Raw genomic sequence first — 14,545 nt, 5'->3', positions numbered from 1 at the left:
TGGGCACCTTACTGAGCGTAGGTAGGTAGGTAGTAATAACATCGAACCGACCTATACAAGTACATATGTAGCTTATCTAAGCAGCCAGCTGAGCAGGTGGCGACCAGCTGGAGTATCATCAGCAGCAGCTTCGACCAATCAGCAAGTCGTAATTTGGCAGCTGCACAGACCAGGCGGCTTTTGTATGAGGCCACTCCAAGCCGAGCTTGTTCCGTTTCGGTAACCGTCCCCAGAAATTTGGAAAAGACCTCAAGCAGGAAAGCAGCTCTCACCCGATTGATTCTCTCCGGACGACCGACCAATTTCAACCTCCCAATTGAATCCACCACCTACCTCCCATCGTCATGGCGCCTTTGACCATCGCATCGCGCGCCCTCGCGCGAGAGGCCTCCAAGACCGCTACCCTCCGCTCCGTCCGCGCCCTTTCGACCTCCAGCTCGCTCCGTGATGGCAACTACAGCAGCCCTTTCAAGGGCAACAGCAAGGCCTCCAAGATCCCCGACTGGGGCAGCTACATGACCAAGAACTCGATCGGCTCGAACAACCTCGTCTCCTACTTCATGGTCGGTGCCATGGGTGCCATTACTGCCGCCGGTGCCAAGTCGACTGTTCAAGGTGAGTGAGAAGATGGATTAGGACGATAACACGGAGCCATTGAGTCACCGTTAGCACACGGCCACGCCTGCAGTGTCCAGATTGGAAGTGCGGCTCTACAGCTAGCCCGTTTTGCATTGCCGATGGCTTGCTAACCCGGGTCAATCCTCGACTGCAGAGTTCCTGAAGAACATGTCCGCGTCCGCCGATGTCTTGGCCATGGCCAAGGTCGAGGTTGACCTCAACGCCATCCCCGAAGGCAAGAACGTCATCATCAAGTGGCGAGGCAAGCCCGTCTTCATCCGACACCGAACTCAGGGCGAGATCGACGAGGCCAACAAGATCGACGTCAAGTCTCTGCGAGACCCCCAGGCCGATGAAGATCGCGTGCAGAAGCCTGAGTGGCTGGTTATGCTGGGTACGTCATTTTGAATATTATCGTGAAGGATTCGCATATTTCGATTGGGTCAAACATCAACGACATGGCATTGCGCATTATATATGATGATGTCAATCTCGATGCACGCAAGGCCGTAAAGTCTGGCCGATCTTCCCTACCATGAGACGCGGCGAATATCCTCCCAGAACCCCTGCAGTTTGCAGAACTGAAGCTAACGTTGACATTTAATAGGTGTCTGCACACATTTGGGTTGCGTGCCTATCGGCGAGGCTGGTGACTTTGGTGGTTGGTTCTGCCCCTGCCACGGCTCTCACTACGATATCTCCGGGCGTATAAGGAAGGGCCCTGCTCCTCTCAACCTGGAAGTCCCCGAATACGAGTTCCCCGAGGATGACAAGTTGATCATCGGTTAAGTGCGGGTCTCATGTACGAATATTAGACTGCCGAAAAGAAGGGATTTGGCAGGCCTTCTCCATTGCCCGCTTTCCAGCTATAGACTTGATGCGATGGGGGATACCTCGACATTCTCGGACTTTTCTTAGACGTTATCAGCTTCCGCTAATCCTGTACAAAACCAAACATGTCCAGATTTGAGTTGCTGTCTGTCCCATCGCGTGCTCCAAGGCGGTTGATCCTAGCACAACTATTGTTACTGTGAGGCATATCCAAAGAATACCTGTTGAAAATAGCCAAAGTATTAGGGTGTAATTTACTAGACACTAGAAAGAACATTATATCCACCACCAATGTAATGATGGGAATGTCTTCTGAAACGTGGCCGATATGTGCCGGATGAGCCAGAGTTGCGATGACCCCCTTCGAAACTATCGATTGGACTCTCCTAAGTGTGACCTTGGATTGCATTAGACATTGTTCTGATAGACCGAGTTTATCATGCGTATGGCATCAAGAGAAGATCATTCACTGATTCGCAGGGAAACCGTACTCCAGTGTGATCGATGGTTTCGTTCTCCGGTCAAGACAAGAGGCGTCTGAGGCACGCACGCGTTAGTTGACAATATTGAAACAGTGTTTGATAATATATATGCAGACAGCTCGATTCCATTTACCTCGGTTCTGATACCCACTAAAGATTCGAGGATAACATTGCAAATATCACCCCCTATACGAGTGCTTATTACTAGTATAAGTGGTTTCAAACGGAGTATTGCAATCTTTGAGCACCCGAATAAATTTGCAGTTTATATCTACAGCCTCGAAAATCCGGACCCAGGGTAAAAATGGGATGGTTTTCGCAGGTGTTGTAACGAGTGATTGACTCTTCTACTGCCACGATATCTTGGCTTTGGTTTATTACGGTCAAAGAGTCTCAGATCGCCTTTCTGCCCTGGCCTAATTGTCCTAGCCTGATAGCCCTACTCGAGAGGCCTGATCTGACGTTCCAATGCAACATGGTAAGATATCGTGCATTATAGACAGACCGGACGAACAAACAGGATCAGCGGATGGTCCCTGAGGGTGCCAAGTGCTTCAAAGTTGATCGATGATTTGCGTGAGCTCCGTAGCGGGAGGCGATCTTGCCGGAATGCGACCTTACATTGGATGGTTCGTTTTCTCTTTTCCCTCATCATAACTGCTAAAACTGACGAGAATCGAATCAGGTTGGGTACGAAGGATCTAAGCTTCGTTCATTTCATCTTGAGGAGTGACTGCTGTGTGCAGTTCACGTCCGTTCGCTTTGACGGGATGACGGATCGCCAATGAACCTAGGACGGCCCTGTATGCCATGTATGTATGTACGGTTAGAAACCAAACGTCAAGAGAACGCCTTTCTGGGCGAAAAAAACAAAACCTGTCAGTGTCAGCCATGACTGTTTTGCCGTTGGAAGCTGCCAGAGAAAAACGAACAGGCGGGATAGCATAACTAAGAGACGGCAAGTTTTGCCTTGGCAGTATGATTGCCGTGCGAAAGCATGTCCGTCGCCCATGCATCCCGGCGGTGTTTTGTGTGTGACACTCTCTCGTCTCATGTAGCCAGGAAACGCTAGTACTCTCACCCGTTACCTGCCTGTGCTGTGTTGCCGCCAGACGATCAAGTACCAACCGATCCGGCCCATTCTGTGCTGTCTGGGTCCTTGGATTGATCGGTCATGACGCCGCCACGCATTGGATTAGATGAGCTTGCCAGGTAGTGAGAAAAGATGTGTGCCTTTAATCGACCACAAGGGATGAACATGTCCCAGTTAGCGCTTGCGGGACGCGGTGCTCCGAACCACGTTCCTGACGAAGGATCGCCTTATTAATCTTAGGGAACCCATCCATGATCTAAGATCGACATTGGCCGAACAGGTGTTAGATGTATGTACAATTATGCCGTGCGTAGACCTAGCGTTGAACCAAGAGAAACGAAGGAGACGTTGAAAACCGTTAGGTTACTGTTGGAAGAAAAAGAACATCCATGTCGTCAACCCTGTCACCTGCCACCCCTGCCACCCCTGCCACGCCGCTGCTGCGAGCCGCTAACGCGCTGAAGATTTAGGTAGGCTTAAACCTGTAGGTTAGGCTTAATCACTTAACCTTAGGTGGTGGCTCCCCCAGCATCCAATCAGCAGGGAATCTTGGGCAAAAGCTTGGCCTCCCAGGTTGATGAGGTTGATGGGGTTGCGGCTCGACTGAGACGTTTCGGGTTGCGACTCTCTGACTTTGCATACGTACTTCATGCCTCCGCTGCATTTCCGTTTCGTCTCATCTCCATCTCCCCTCCATCTCATGCTTCTTATCGGCTGAGCCCAGGTTAACCTTAAGAGGTAAAGCTACGGCTTTGTTTAAGCTTGATCATCCCTACCGGCCAGCCCCATCCAAGCCTAGGCTCTCGTCCGAAAAATATCGAGCTCCCATCCATGCGGCACTTCACGACGGCGGCCCGTTGTCCATCAAAGTCAATGTCACTGACCAACTGCAAACACCACCAAGCTCTGATCCTAAAAGAACGGGGTCAATAGATCCAAACAGCTGCTATGTACATATCAACACAATATAAGACCCGTCTCTTCCTGGCACTCATGGCCGTGAAACGTCCCAGCCGCCCCCAGTGACGTTTGCTTCCTTGGCCTCAACCGCTTGCCGGCTGTATGGACCAAGATGGGAAAGCTAGGGGCAGGTCTATTTTCTGATGACCCATGAACGGCCGCAAGTGTAACGCATACCCAAGGTCTCTTCTCCTTGCGGCTCGCACGTCTTTCGGCAGGGCCTTCTGCCGAAAAAAGCACCCACTTTGACCAGCAGGCAGTTCGCGGGGCACATTCCTGCGATGCCATGGCACATGGCGTTGGGCTCGCTTCCCAGATGATCTGCCTCATCGAAACCGTTACCTGCCCGTGCATCAGAGACAAACACGATACCCTGCAAAGGTGACATCTGGGCGGATCGGACTGGCACCCTGTCAGATGGCTGTGAAAACCGAACCAAAAACATCCGTGGATGAAGTGCTTAGGACGTATCACCTCCTACACGAATGTTGGGTGTATATATGGACGGTATCCCTCGCCAACTCACCACGAGATTCTTTCCATCCTCATCTAACGACAAGTGCCTGCCCTTCTCTAATTGTTACGTTCTTTTCTTTACTAGTTCTGTGAACTATCTTTGAATTCACCCTTTATACATTCTTTATTACTAGTGCTCTTGATCGACTTCCCTTCTTTAGGCCGGGCCTCATCTTACAAGCATAATCCGACAGTCTTTATACACCTACATCTAAACCCGTCAAGATGAAGTTCGAGTCAAGTGCTGCTTTGGCGGTCATGCTGGGCGTGGCCACTGCCCGCCCTGATGCCGTTCTCGAGGCTCTCAACCGCCAGTTGTCCCGCCGGGAGGTTCCCCAGGAGCACTCCCACGACAACATTCTTAACGTCGTCGCTACTTCGCTGAAGCTCGACAACCCTGACAACATCCAGGACCCTGTCTTCTCGCTCCTTGGAAACAAAGCCGCAGCCGAGGGTGCTGGCAACGTCAAGGACCTGGACTGCCTGCAGCAACGTATCGCCGACCAGGCCTTTACCAACGCCAAGGCCGCCAACGATGTTGACGGCATGGCCAACGCCCTGATCTTCCGTGCCCTCGAGCGCAACACCGGCTCTGTCGGCCTGGCCTCCGTCCTGTGCAAGTCCGAGACGGCCAAGAACCCCGAGGTCGCCGCTCTCCAGCAACACCAGGATCCGGCCTCTGACGGCGCTGCCGAGCTCAACAAGCAGATCGCCCTCACCCTGGCAACACAGCTGAGCTCCATCGGCGCCGACCCCGCCCTAGCCATCCAGTCCGGCACCTTCGCCCCCGGCAAGATCGGGGACGAGACCGGCGCTGGCAACACCTGTGACGACATCGACCCCAAGGGCTGCATCAACACCAAGGGTCTCCTGGTCCCCGATGTCACCGAAGCTGAGATCCAGGCCGCCGTCGCTGATGGTTCCGGCGCCGCTGCTGGCAACTCGACCAGTGCTACCCCGGCGAGCAGAGCCAGTGCCAGCGCTGTCGCTTCGGCTCCTGCCTCTGCTTCTTCTTCTGCGGCCGGAGCCAAGCAATCCGGTGCTGCCAACTCTGGTAACAACAACAACGCTGGCAACGGCTCCGCCGCTACTGCTACCAATCTCAATAAATTTTCGGGAAGTACCGGTGCTGCCCCTATCCCCATCACTTCCGATGCCGCCTCCAAGAAGCCCTTCGGCGTCAACGGCTCCCAGTTCGTGAATCTAGGCGCGGCTGCCCAACGCGCCTGCGACGTCCAGAAGAACGCCTGCGCCAACGCCGTCAATGGCGGCAAGGACAACTCCATCAAGGTCGCCGACTGCGATGCCCAGCAGCAGCAGTGCGTCTCAGCCAACGGCGGCAAGAAGCGCCGCCAGGCCAACGGCGGCGCCCTCGACACCGGCTCATGCGGCTCCCCCGCCATCCAGTTCTCCTCCAACCTGGCCGACCGCAAGGGCGAGTCCGCCTTCGTGCCCGTCAACACCAAGGACTTTGCCCACGGCTCCGCCCAGAAGCCCGGCATCATCACCCAGTTCATCTGCCAGCAGCTCGGTTCCAAGTGCAAGGCCAGCGCCGCCACCGTCAGCACGTGCAACCAGGCCGCCCAGGCCGCCAACGCGGCTTCGGGACAGGCTGCTGCCGACGCCTTCAACTCCGCTCTCGGCGCCTAAGCAGCAGTACACACACACACACACACGCACACACATGAACCTACCTCATTAAATTAAATAACATGGTGGAGAGAGAGAATCATAGTTGTACGCAAGCGGCTGAGTGGATGGGAAGAATTGGTTCATCTCTTCCCTGATGGCCAGGCAAGGACCAAACCGTCCATCAGACGGAATGGAACTATATATTGATGACTTTCATGCCGAATACCAAGACATCATTATGTCGGAGTATGAAAATAAGAACTTTAACTCAACAACTCGTCTGTCTTTCAGCCAATGAACAAGTGATATGCGGTCGAAAGACGATAATGATCAATTCGTATATCACTTAGTCCATAAACTGAATTGGGTACGTGCTGACGAAGCTATCAGTTTCATGACACGCTGCTTATGCCTGGCGACGGATGTAGGAGCTTAAAAAGACATGGGCATGGTTGAGATTGTCCAGGGTATGATAAGGTCGAGCTGAGTATCATTTACTAGCACTCCATCGAACGAAGTCCATAACACTGGGTTAGGTAGCAAGACATTTCCATTGTGGGCCAGATTGAAATAGTATTTCTACAACTACCTGGCTTGAAGTTCTAGATACACTTTTTTTATTCTTCGTTTCTATGAGCTAATTCAGCAACGCCAAGGTGTAAATCTGAACCACCCAGCCTCCTTTGACATTCCGCCTTCGCCATGTCCAGCCAGAACCACCATAATCCAACCGATGCCGTGCGTTCGCTTAGACTGTGACGGCGTCGCATGAAGGCAAACAGTCGCCATTTGTGGCACTTAATAGCTGCGTCCGAACATGACATAGCTCTGAGCAGTAGCCTGGCATTCGGGGTTGAGACACTTTGTGCCCTCAACCAGCTGCTTTGGCTGCTCGAAAGGAATGCAGAGACTCTTCATGCCCATGGAAGGTGCCTGAGGGACCGAGGCATCGGGGCTCTCGTCATGCTTGGTGGTTGTAAGATCCTTGATCTTATCCTCGCACTTGGGTTCCTGACAGAAGGGGATAAGGACGACATTCTTGGCGTCGAGGGCAGGGACTACCTTCTCCCAGTCCTCGACAACAACACGATGCTCGTCAAAGGAGGCCTTGGCCTTAGTGTATAGATCCTTCTGGATGGTCTCCAGGAGCTCGGGGACCTTTGTGTCGATCTCGGCAATGGGGATGGTGCCCTTCTCGCCTGTGTCACGACGAGCATAACTGACGACTTCTTTTGCGGCATCCTTGGGACCGAACTCGATGCGCAGGGGGACACCCTTGAGCTCCCAATCGTTGAACTTCCATGCAGGAGTGTATCCTTCTCTTTGGTCCTCGTCCGTCCGTACGCCAGCGGACAAAAGTGTCTTCTTGATATCTTGGAGTTGGGCGGCGTGAGATGCTTTGACCTCCTCTGTGACGCTCTTCGTGATGCCGACGGGAACAATGATGACCTGGATCTTGGAGATTCGAGGAGGGAGAACCAGGCCCTTATCGTCACCGTGGATCATGACCATGACACCGATCACACGCGTTGAGAGACCCCAGGAGTTTTGCCATACATTGATGTGCTTCCCCTTCTCTGCAGGATCTTCCACAGTGATGTCAAACATCTTACTGAAGTTCTGGCCCAGGCAGTGGGATGTGGCACCTTGAATACCACGACCATTGGATGGGATATACCCTTCGACTGTTGTCGTGTAGTATCCACCAGCAAACTTCTCGTTCTCGGTCTTCTTGCCGCGTACAACAGGAACGGCCAGGATTTCTTCATAGATTCGAGCATACAGCTCAAGAATCTGTAGGACCTCTTCGCCAGCAAGCTTCTCGGTCAAATGCGCGGTGTGGCCCTCTTGCCATAAGAATTCGCGCGCTCGGAGGAAAGGTGTGGTCTGCTTCGCTTCCCATCTGACGACCGAGTTCCATTGGTTCAGTCTGAAGGGCAGGTCTCGGTGCGAGCGGATCCACTTGGCATAGTAAGGGTACATGACTGCTTCCGATGTAGGGCGAACCGCGACGGGAACCTCAAGGTTCTTGTCACCACTATTGGATGGGATAATCAGCTGAGTGCAATGAGACAATGACTTGAACCTGTGAAAGCAACTTACGCCTTGGTAACCCAAGCCAGTTCGGGAGCAAAACCCTCCACATGGTCCTTCTCCTTCTCGAGTGACTTCGCCGACAAGAACATGGGGAAGTTGGTCTCGTCGACACCCAGAGCCTCGATTTCGGCGGTGAACCACTTGCGGATAACATTCCAGATGTACATGGTGGCTGGGCGCATGATGAAGAAACCGGAGATCTCGTTGTAGTACTCGATCATCTCGGCCTTCAGCACAACCTCCTGGTACCATTGGGAGAAGTTATCCTGTTTGGATACGGTGATACCGATGATATCGTCGGTTTTCTTACCGCCGACCACAGGCAGAGCTGCTTGCTTTGCAGCCTTTGCGGCCTTTTCAGCCGCCTTCTTCGCTTCCTTCTCGGCCTTCTTCATCGCGCTCTTCGACTGCTCGGGTGCAGGTGCGTCCGCCATGATTGCGATGTGGGGGGCAAGGGTTGCCGTCAAGATAAGAGAAATGGGACAAGCTTGGGCAATGATATATATCACGAGATTTCGTGGAGGATGACTCGATGGATACTTGCGGTGACGATTTCTTGGACGGTTCGCCGCCTGAGTCACTTGCCCAATCAGTCGGTCGGGTAGCTGTCGCGAAAACAGGGGAGGCGTGCCTGGGAAATTTATTGACCAGAAACAGCCCCGCGTTTTCGATGGTCATCCAGTGTATCCCTATGGAAAGGAGGGGTCCAGTCATGGAGGGGCAAGTACTGGATAAATGAAATTTGTGCAATTAGCAGGTACGAAAGCGGCCCGGATCAATCTCGGGCCCGCCCTAAACAAAATTATTGAAGCTCTAGCAGCCCCGAATACTGCAGCAACGACGATAAGCTAGGCTACTACCTGGCCGCAACACGACACAGTCCGAACCGACCACCGTAATCCCCATAACCCTCTCGAATCTTCCGTTTCACTCGTTCCCGTGCACACATCAGGAAGAGCTCGAGATCGACACGACAATATGGCTTCTATGTTCGAGCAGCCCGGAAACGGGACTCTGTTCTTGGGAGGCCAGAAAATCTCTGGCGCCGACATCAGAGATCAGAATGGTAGGACAGCGAACATTCTACCCGGGAATTCGTTCTAACAGTGTACCTCTTTCAGTTTTGGCCACCCAAGCTATCGCAAATGTTGTGAAGAGCTCATTCGGTCCCAGCGGTCTGGATAAGATGATGGTCGACGACATCGGCGTTAGTAGCTGCCAACTACCTTGCTAGGAATTGTTTTTGCTGATAACCGTTGCAGGATGTGACAGTGACCAACGACGGTGCGACGATCCTCAGCTTACTAGATGTCGAACACCCGGCTGGCAAGATTCTTGTCGACTTGGCCCACCAGCAGGATAAGGAGGTCGGAGATGGCACAACATCCGTCGTTTTGATCGCCGCCGAGCTTCTGCGCCGAGGCAACGAGCTCATGAAGAACAAGATTCACCCGACGACCATTATCACAGGCTACCGACTGGCCATGCGTGAAGCGATCAAGTATATGAACGAGAATATCAGCATAAAAGTCGAGCAGCTGGAGAAGGAGTCCTTGCTCAGCATCGCCAAGACATCCATGTCCAGCAAGATCATCGGTGCCGACTCGGAATTCTTTGCCCAGATGGTAGTTGACGCCATGCAAGCTGTCAAAACCACCAACAACAAAAACGAATCGAAATACCCCGTCAAGGCCGTCAACATCCTCAAGGCACACGGAAAGAGCTCCCTCGAGTCCATGCTGGTTAAGGGTTACGCCTTGAACTGTACCGTGGCTTCTCAGGCGATGAACACGCGGATAACGGACGCCAAGATTGCATGCTTGGACATGAACCTACAGAAGGAGCGTATGAAGTTGGGTGTTCAGATTACTATTGATGACCCGCAACAGCTGGAACAGATCCGTGCCCGCGAATCCGGCATGGTCATCGACAGAGTCGAAATGATTCTCAAGGCCGGTGCTAATGTGGTTCTCACAACCAAGGGAATTGATGATATGGTACTGAAGCTGTTCGTCGAGCGAGGCGCCATGGCTGTCAGACGATGCAAGAAGGAGGATCTGAGACGGATTGCCAAGGCCACTGGCGCGACTCTGCTTAGCACATTGTCCGATTTGAACGGTGATGAGAAGTTCGAGCCCTCATACCTCGGTCATGCTGAGGAGGTTGTGCAAGAGCGAATCTCGGACGACGAGTGCATCCTGGTCAAGGGTACCAAGACACACTCATCGGCATCTATTCTGCTTCGTGGCCCTAACGACTTTACCTTGGACGAAATGGAGCGCTCGGTACACGATTCTCTTTGCGCTGTCAAACGAACTCTGGAGAGTGGAAGCATTGTCCCCGGAGGCGGTGCCGTCGAGACTGCCCTTCACATCTACCTGGAAGAGTACGCCGGCACCGTTGGATCCAGAGAGCAGCTGGCTATTGGGGAGTTCGCACAGTCCCTCTTGGTTATTCCCAAGACACTGGCGGTCAACGCGGCCAAGGACGCCAGTGAGCTCGTAGCCCAGCTGCGATCAAGGCACGCCATATCCCAACGGACGCAAGAGGGCGACGCCACACAGGACGAGAAGACGATTGCGCGCATGAAGGGCTACAAGAACTACGGTCTGGATTTGTCGAAGGGAAAGGTGGTAGACGAGATCAAGGCAGGCGTATTGGAGCCCAGCATTAGCAAGATCCGGCAGCTCAAGAGTGCGGTCGAGGCTTGCATTGCTGTAATGAGGATAGATACTCTGATCAAGTTGGACCCCGAGCAGCAAGGCGAACAGGATGATGGCCACGGACACTGAGAGATATGAGTTAATCCACTCCACCCTGCCAGGTGTTGTGCACAGATATGTCAAAGGGTGCGGAAAACCTAGATATGTTTCTATCCCTACGCAGAAAGCTACCATACCATCGTAGGTAGGATTAGATGATGGATAATTCGACTCTTAGTCAAGAGGCAACCTGAATAGCGTGAAGCAGACTTTGCCCATGCAGTCTACTTCGTCACTTGATCTGCGGAAGCCAATCGAGTCGATGTTTGGTCCCGCGCGTGAGTAGAGGAGCGAACGCATCGTGACCTCGGCTGTCAGAGGGATCTGCCCAGACGAAGATCCGGGCGGTTGGCATCGGCCCCACGCTACGTCTTAGCCTTACCTAGGCCGTCTAAACCATCCAACAAGCTGTACGAACCTTGAACTGAGGCTGATAGATTGCATTTCTCTTTGTCAATAAGACGAGGCCGCACACGTAGTGGTTGCATAATTGGGTTAGAGGCTGACGAGCCAAACTACACTAATCCCATCACTGTCGCAGACTAAGGTGGTTCATATGACCCGGACCCGAGATAAGGAAGGGTAGACACGACGTCGGCGCTCGAGTTAGCACCAAACCCCAGACAGCCATGTTTTCAACACAGCGCCTTGCTAGGCAGAGTGGAGGGTGTCAGGGTGTGTCGTTACCACTTATACTTACCAATGGTCTGTTGCCATGCCCAATGCTTCAATAGGCTGTCAAAGAATGGAGATGCGACAAAGGGCCTACATGTATGGTTCAATGAGGGTCTAGGCTGCACGCACGACCGCCCCGGTTATGAGACTGCCAGCCACCGAACCCGGGGACCCCCGTCCAATTCCGCGGTCAGAACTGTAGATTCCGTCGAAGCTCGTATGTGCTTGTCTTCCATGTTATGCCGAGCGCCGTTGCGTCTGTCGATCGCTACCTGCGCTTCCCTACCACCGTTCTATTCCATTAGTCACAACTGGGATAATTCCCGAGCATGAGAGCCTTGGAAGACTAAAAAGAGAATCGAGAACCCACTTTCATCCACGCCAACGGCATTCCTCTGTTGAACACCTACGTCTCCCTCGAATTTCCCCAGATTGTTTTCAGACTGCCACTACATCCCTACCTAGATATCCTCAGAACCTCCGGTATTCTTATCCGAAGCCTCCAGATTGATACAAGGCGCTAGTGTTGCTGTCCAGTTCTGATAATATAAAAAAAAACCAAGCCCACCTTTCTCGCCAGCATCCAAAGCATTCTACAATGGGCTCTCTTCCCCACACAGGCCTCCCCAATGCGGAGTCTCCTGACCTGATTCTCACGCATCCGACTCAGGACGAGAAATATGCTACATGGCAGCTGAACTCAAAGGAGTGGAAGGGTGCCCTTTCTGAGGAGGACTACCTCCGCCGAGAACCTTATCTGGAGACGGTGCCGCTGTCCAAGGACGGAGGCATGCAGCATTGGGTTCTGACATCGGAGGCCACGCCGGAGGGGTCTAAGCGGACCGTGCTCTCAAGCTGCGAGACCCTCCGTAAGCGGGTCCTCGTCGGAGACGCTGCTGGCCAGATCAAGGAGGGAATCGCCTATGGGGTAGGGAGCGTTTTTACAGATCCCTTACTCAGGGGTAACCGATACGGGGCCCGAATGCTGAGAGAGCTCGGGAAGATGCTGCGGAACGGCGTCGAGCCTCCTGGGTGTCAACAGCAGAGACCCCTAGCCAGTGCGCTGTGGAGCGACATTGGGAAACAATTTTACGCCAAGAAGGGGTGGCCGGCCTATCCAAGTCTGCACGTGACCTTTGCCATCCCTGAAGGGATGCCAGCAGGTGGCACTGAAGCAGCATGCCATGCCCGGCCCATCACCTACGACAACCTGAAAGAGTTCTGCGACTTGGACGAGAAGCTCATGAAAGAGCAACTTGCGAAGCCCCGGAGCGATGGGAAGACGAGGTTCTGCTTCGCCCCCGACTACGACATCATGCGGTGGCATTTCTATCGAGATGACTATATTGCGCGATCCCTCTTCAAGGATCGAGCTCCGGCAGACACGAAAGGGGCTGTAGCTGGCCCGGATGGAAAACGTGTCTGGGTACTATGGGTCAAGAATTTCCATGAAAATCCACAAGAGACGGCCAAAAATAAGATGTACATACTTCGTCTAGGCATCGAAGACGAAATAGCTCCGACCGAGGAACTTGCCGAGTCGTTTGCCGCAGTGATGGACAAGGCTCACGAGTACGCAAGGGGCTGGAACCTGGGCAAGATCGATCTGTGGAATCCGACCGCCACCATCTCGTCGCTCATTGAAGCCAGTGGGCTGCAGTCGGAAATCGTCGAAAGACACGTTGATAGCATTCCGAGCATGACGTTGTACGGGGAAGACGAAGGAGGGCATATTGAATGGGTTGCCAACGAGAAATATTGCTGGAACTGATCGCTGCGTTAATGCCTCACATCAGGGGCCTATTGGGCAGGGAGCCGCCTGGCGCTTAGGATTATGCTGTTTTCTGGGAAACGTCTATTTTTAATTTGTCAAAGAGCAGTCAGTCTTCACAGTGTCGAATTAGAGAATGACAAACACCGACAGGCAATGCAATACCTAAACAAAATACTTCCTATCTCTGCTCTACTGTGTTGGCGAAAGGTCCACCGGGTTGATATTGACGTGCTGTCTGGATGTAGTGAGGATAACCGTAATAATGATGAGTGATAATGAAACATGTCTGCATGTTACAAGTATGGGTGATAGGTCATAATTCTATTTTTTTTTTTTTTGGGGGCTGCATTTAAAGGCCTTTGACTTCCAAATGCGCATAAAACGATACTTCGGCAGACTTGCAAGGATTATGTACACATGATGCTAATAAAAAAACGAAAACAGAGTTGATTTCGAATTCGAAGAGTACATTTTATCATGAACATATTGCCTATAAGTGCAGGGCAATGACAGCTTATGGTACCCGTTGCGGAGAGCAGATCTGGATTGGGGAGGATCGCCAGCTATAGAGCCGCATGCGGTTAGTGGGCACTATTTTAAGTTGGGGACCCTCTCAAGTTTCAACCACGCTGGGGGGTAACTTACCTCCTTAGGTAGTAGGAACCTGGGTCGTATTTAGCAGTACCTGCCTCTCATATCTGGGGTATTGATGTTAGCTGACAGCTTATGTAACCTAGCATGAACAGAGTATAGGTAGGTTCGAAATGACCCGAGCTGTGTTCCATGCACTCATTACCTCGATGTTTCTTAGTATTGCGTAATGATGGCGGGTTTTCCATGCTGTCCACTTGAATCTGCACTGGCTGTGCGTGTGTGTACTTCATGGTGAAAATGGGCGGCAACAGGCAGAACGAGCATATTAATTTTGATTGATAAATGGCTCTCTTAACGTATGTTTGGTCCCAGAAAGCGGGAAACTCAGAATCGACGAGTAAAGGCTTGTCTTGCAGGTGGGCTTACTTCAAATTGGCCGGCCTGTCGCAAAGGAAAGCAATGGCCCAGCGACACACTTTTGGGGGCCTGCGATTTCCAGTCTCCTGCATCG

General features: G+C 52.6%; 5 protein-coding genes across 5 annotated transcripts; 4 read left to right on the top strand and 1 right to left on the bottom strand.

Annotated features, from left to right (window-relative positions):
* Window positions 1-344: 344 nt before the first annotated feature.
* On the top strand, window positions 345-1,407 carry PG986_005452 (ubiquinol-cytochrome c reductase iron-sulfur subunit; the record flags this gene model as incomplete). The annotated part of the gene is made up of 3 exons (XM_066841674.1): window positions 345-615; window positions 773-1,012; window positions 1,226-1,407. 3 exons carry the CDS (start codon window positions 345-347, stop codon window positions 1,405-1,407), a joined length of 693 nt encoding a protein of 230 aa, XP_066701536.1.
* Window positions 1,408-4,725: 3,318 nt separating this feature from the next.
* On the top strand, window positions 4,726-6,150 carry PG986_005451 (uncharacterized protein; the record flags this gene model as incomplete). The annotated part of the gene is made up of 1 exon (XM_066841673.1): window positions 4,726-6,150. One exon carries the CDS (start codon window positions 4,726-4,728, stop codon window positions 6,148-6,150), a length of 1,425 nt encoding a protein of 474 aa, XP_066701535.1.
* A 780-nt stretch (window positions 6,151-6,930) lies between these two features.
* PG986_005450 (prolyl-tRNA synthetase) lies at window positions 6,931-8,663 on the bottom strand (the record flags this gene model as incomplete). The annotated part of the gene is made up of 2 exons (XM_066841672.1): window positions 6,931-8,170; window positions 8,236-8,663. The coding sequence occupies 2 exons, from the start codon at window positions 8,661-8,663 to the stop codon at window positions 6,931-6,933; spliced, it is 1,668 nt and encodes a 555-aa protein (XP_066701534.1).
* A 544-nt stretch (window positions 8,664-9,207) lies between these two features.
* Window positions 9,208-11,021, top strand: PG986_005449 (T-complex protein 1 subunit alpha; the record flags this gene model as incomplete). The annotated part of the gene is made up of 3 exons (XM_066841671.1): window positions 9,208-9,295; window positions 9,351-9,436; window positions 9,492-11,021. 3 exons carry the CDS (start codon window positions 9,208-9,210, stop codon window positions 11,019-11,021), a joined length of 1,704 nt encoding a protein of 567 aa, XP_066701533.1.
* Window positions 11,022-12,264: 1,243 nt separating this feature from the next.
* On the top strand, window positions 12,265-13,437 carry PG986_005448 (Lysine acetyltransferase; the record flags this gene model as incomplete). Its single annotated transcript, XM_066841670.1, has 1 exon — window positions 12,265-13,437. One exon carries the CDS (start codon window positions 12,265-12,267, stop codon window positions 13,435-13,437), a length of 1,173 nt encoding a protein of 390 aa, XP_066701532.1.
* Between the last annotated feature and the right edge of the window lie 1,108 nt (window positions 13,438-14,545).

Source organism: Apiospora aurea (assembly GCF_038362705.1).
Source record: "Apiospora aurea strain CBS 24483 chromosome Unknown utg000004l_segment0_segment0, whole genome shotgun sequence".
Taxonomy (NCBI): Eukaryota; Fungi; Ascomycota; class Sordariomycetes; order Amphisphaeriales; family Apiosporaceae; genus Apiospora; species Apiospora aurea.
This window is presented reverse-complemented; position numbering and strand designations above follow the sequence as displayed.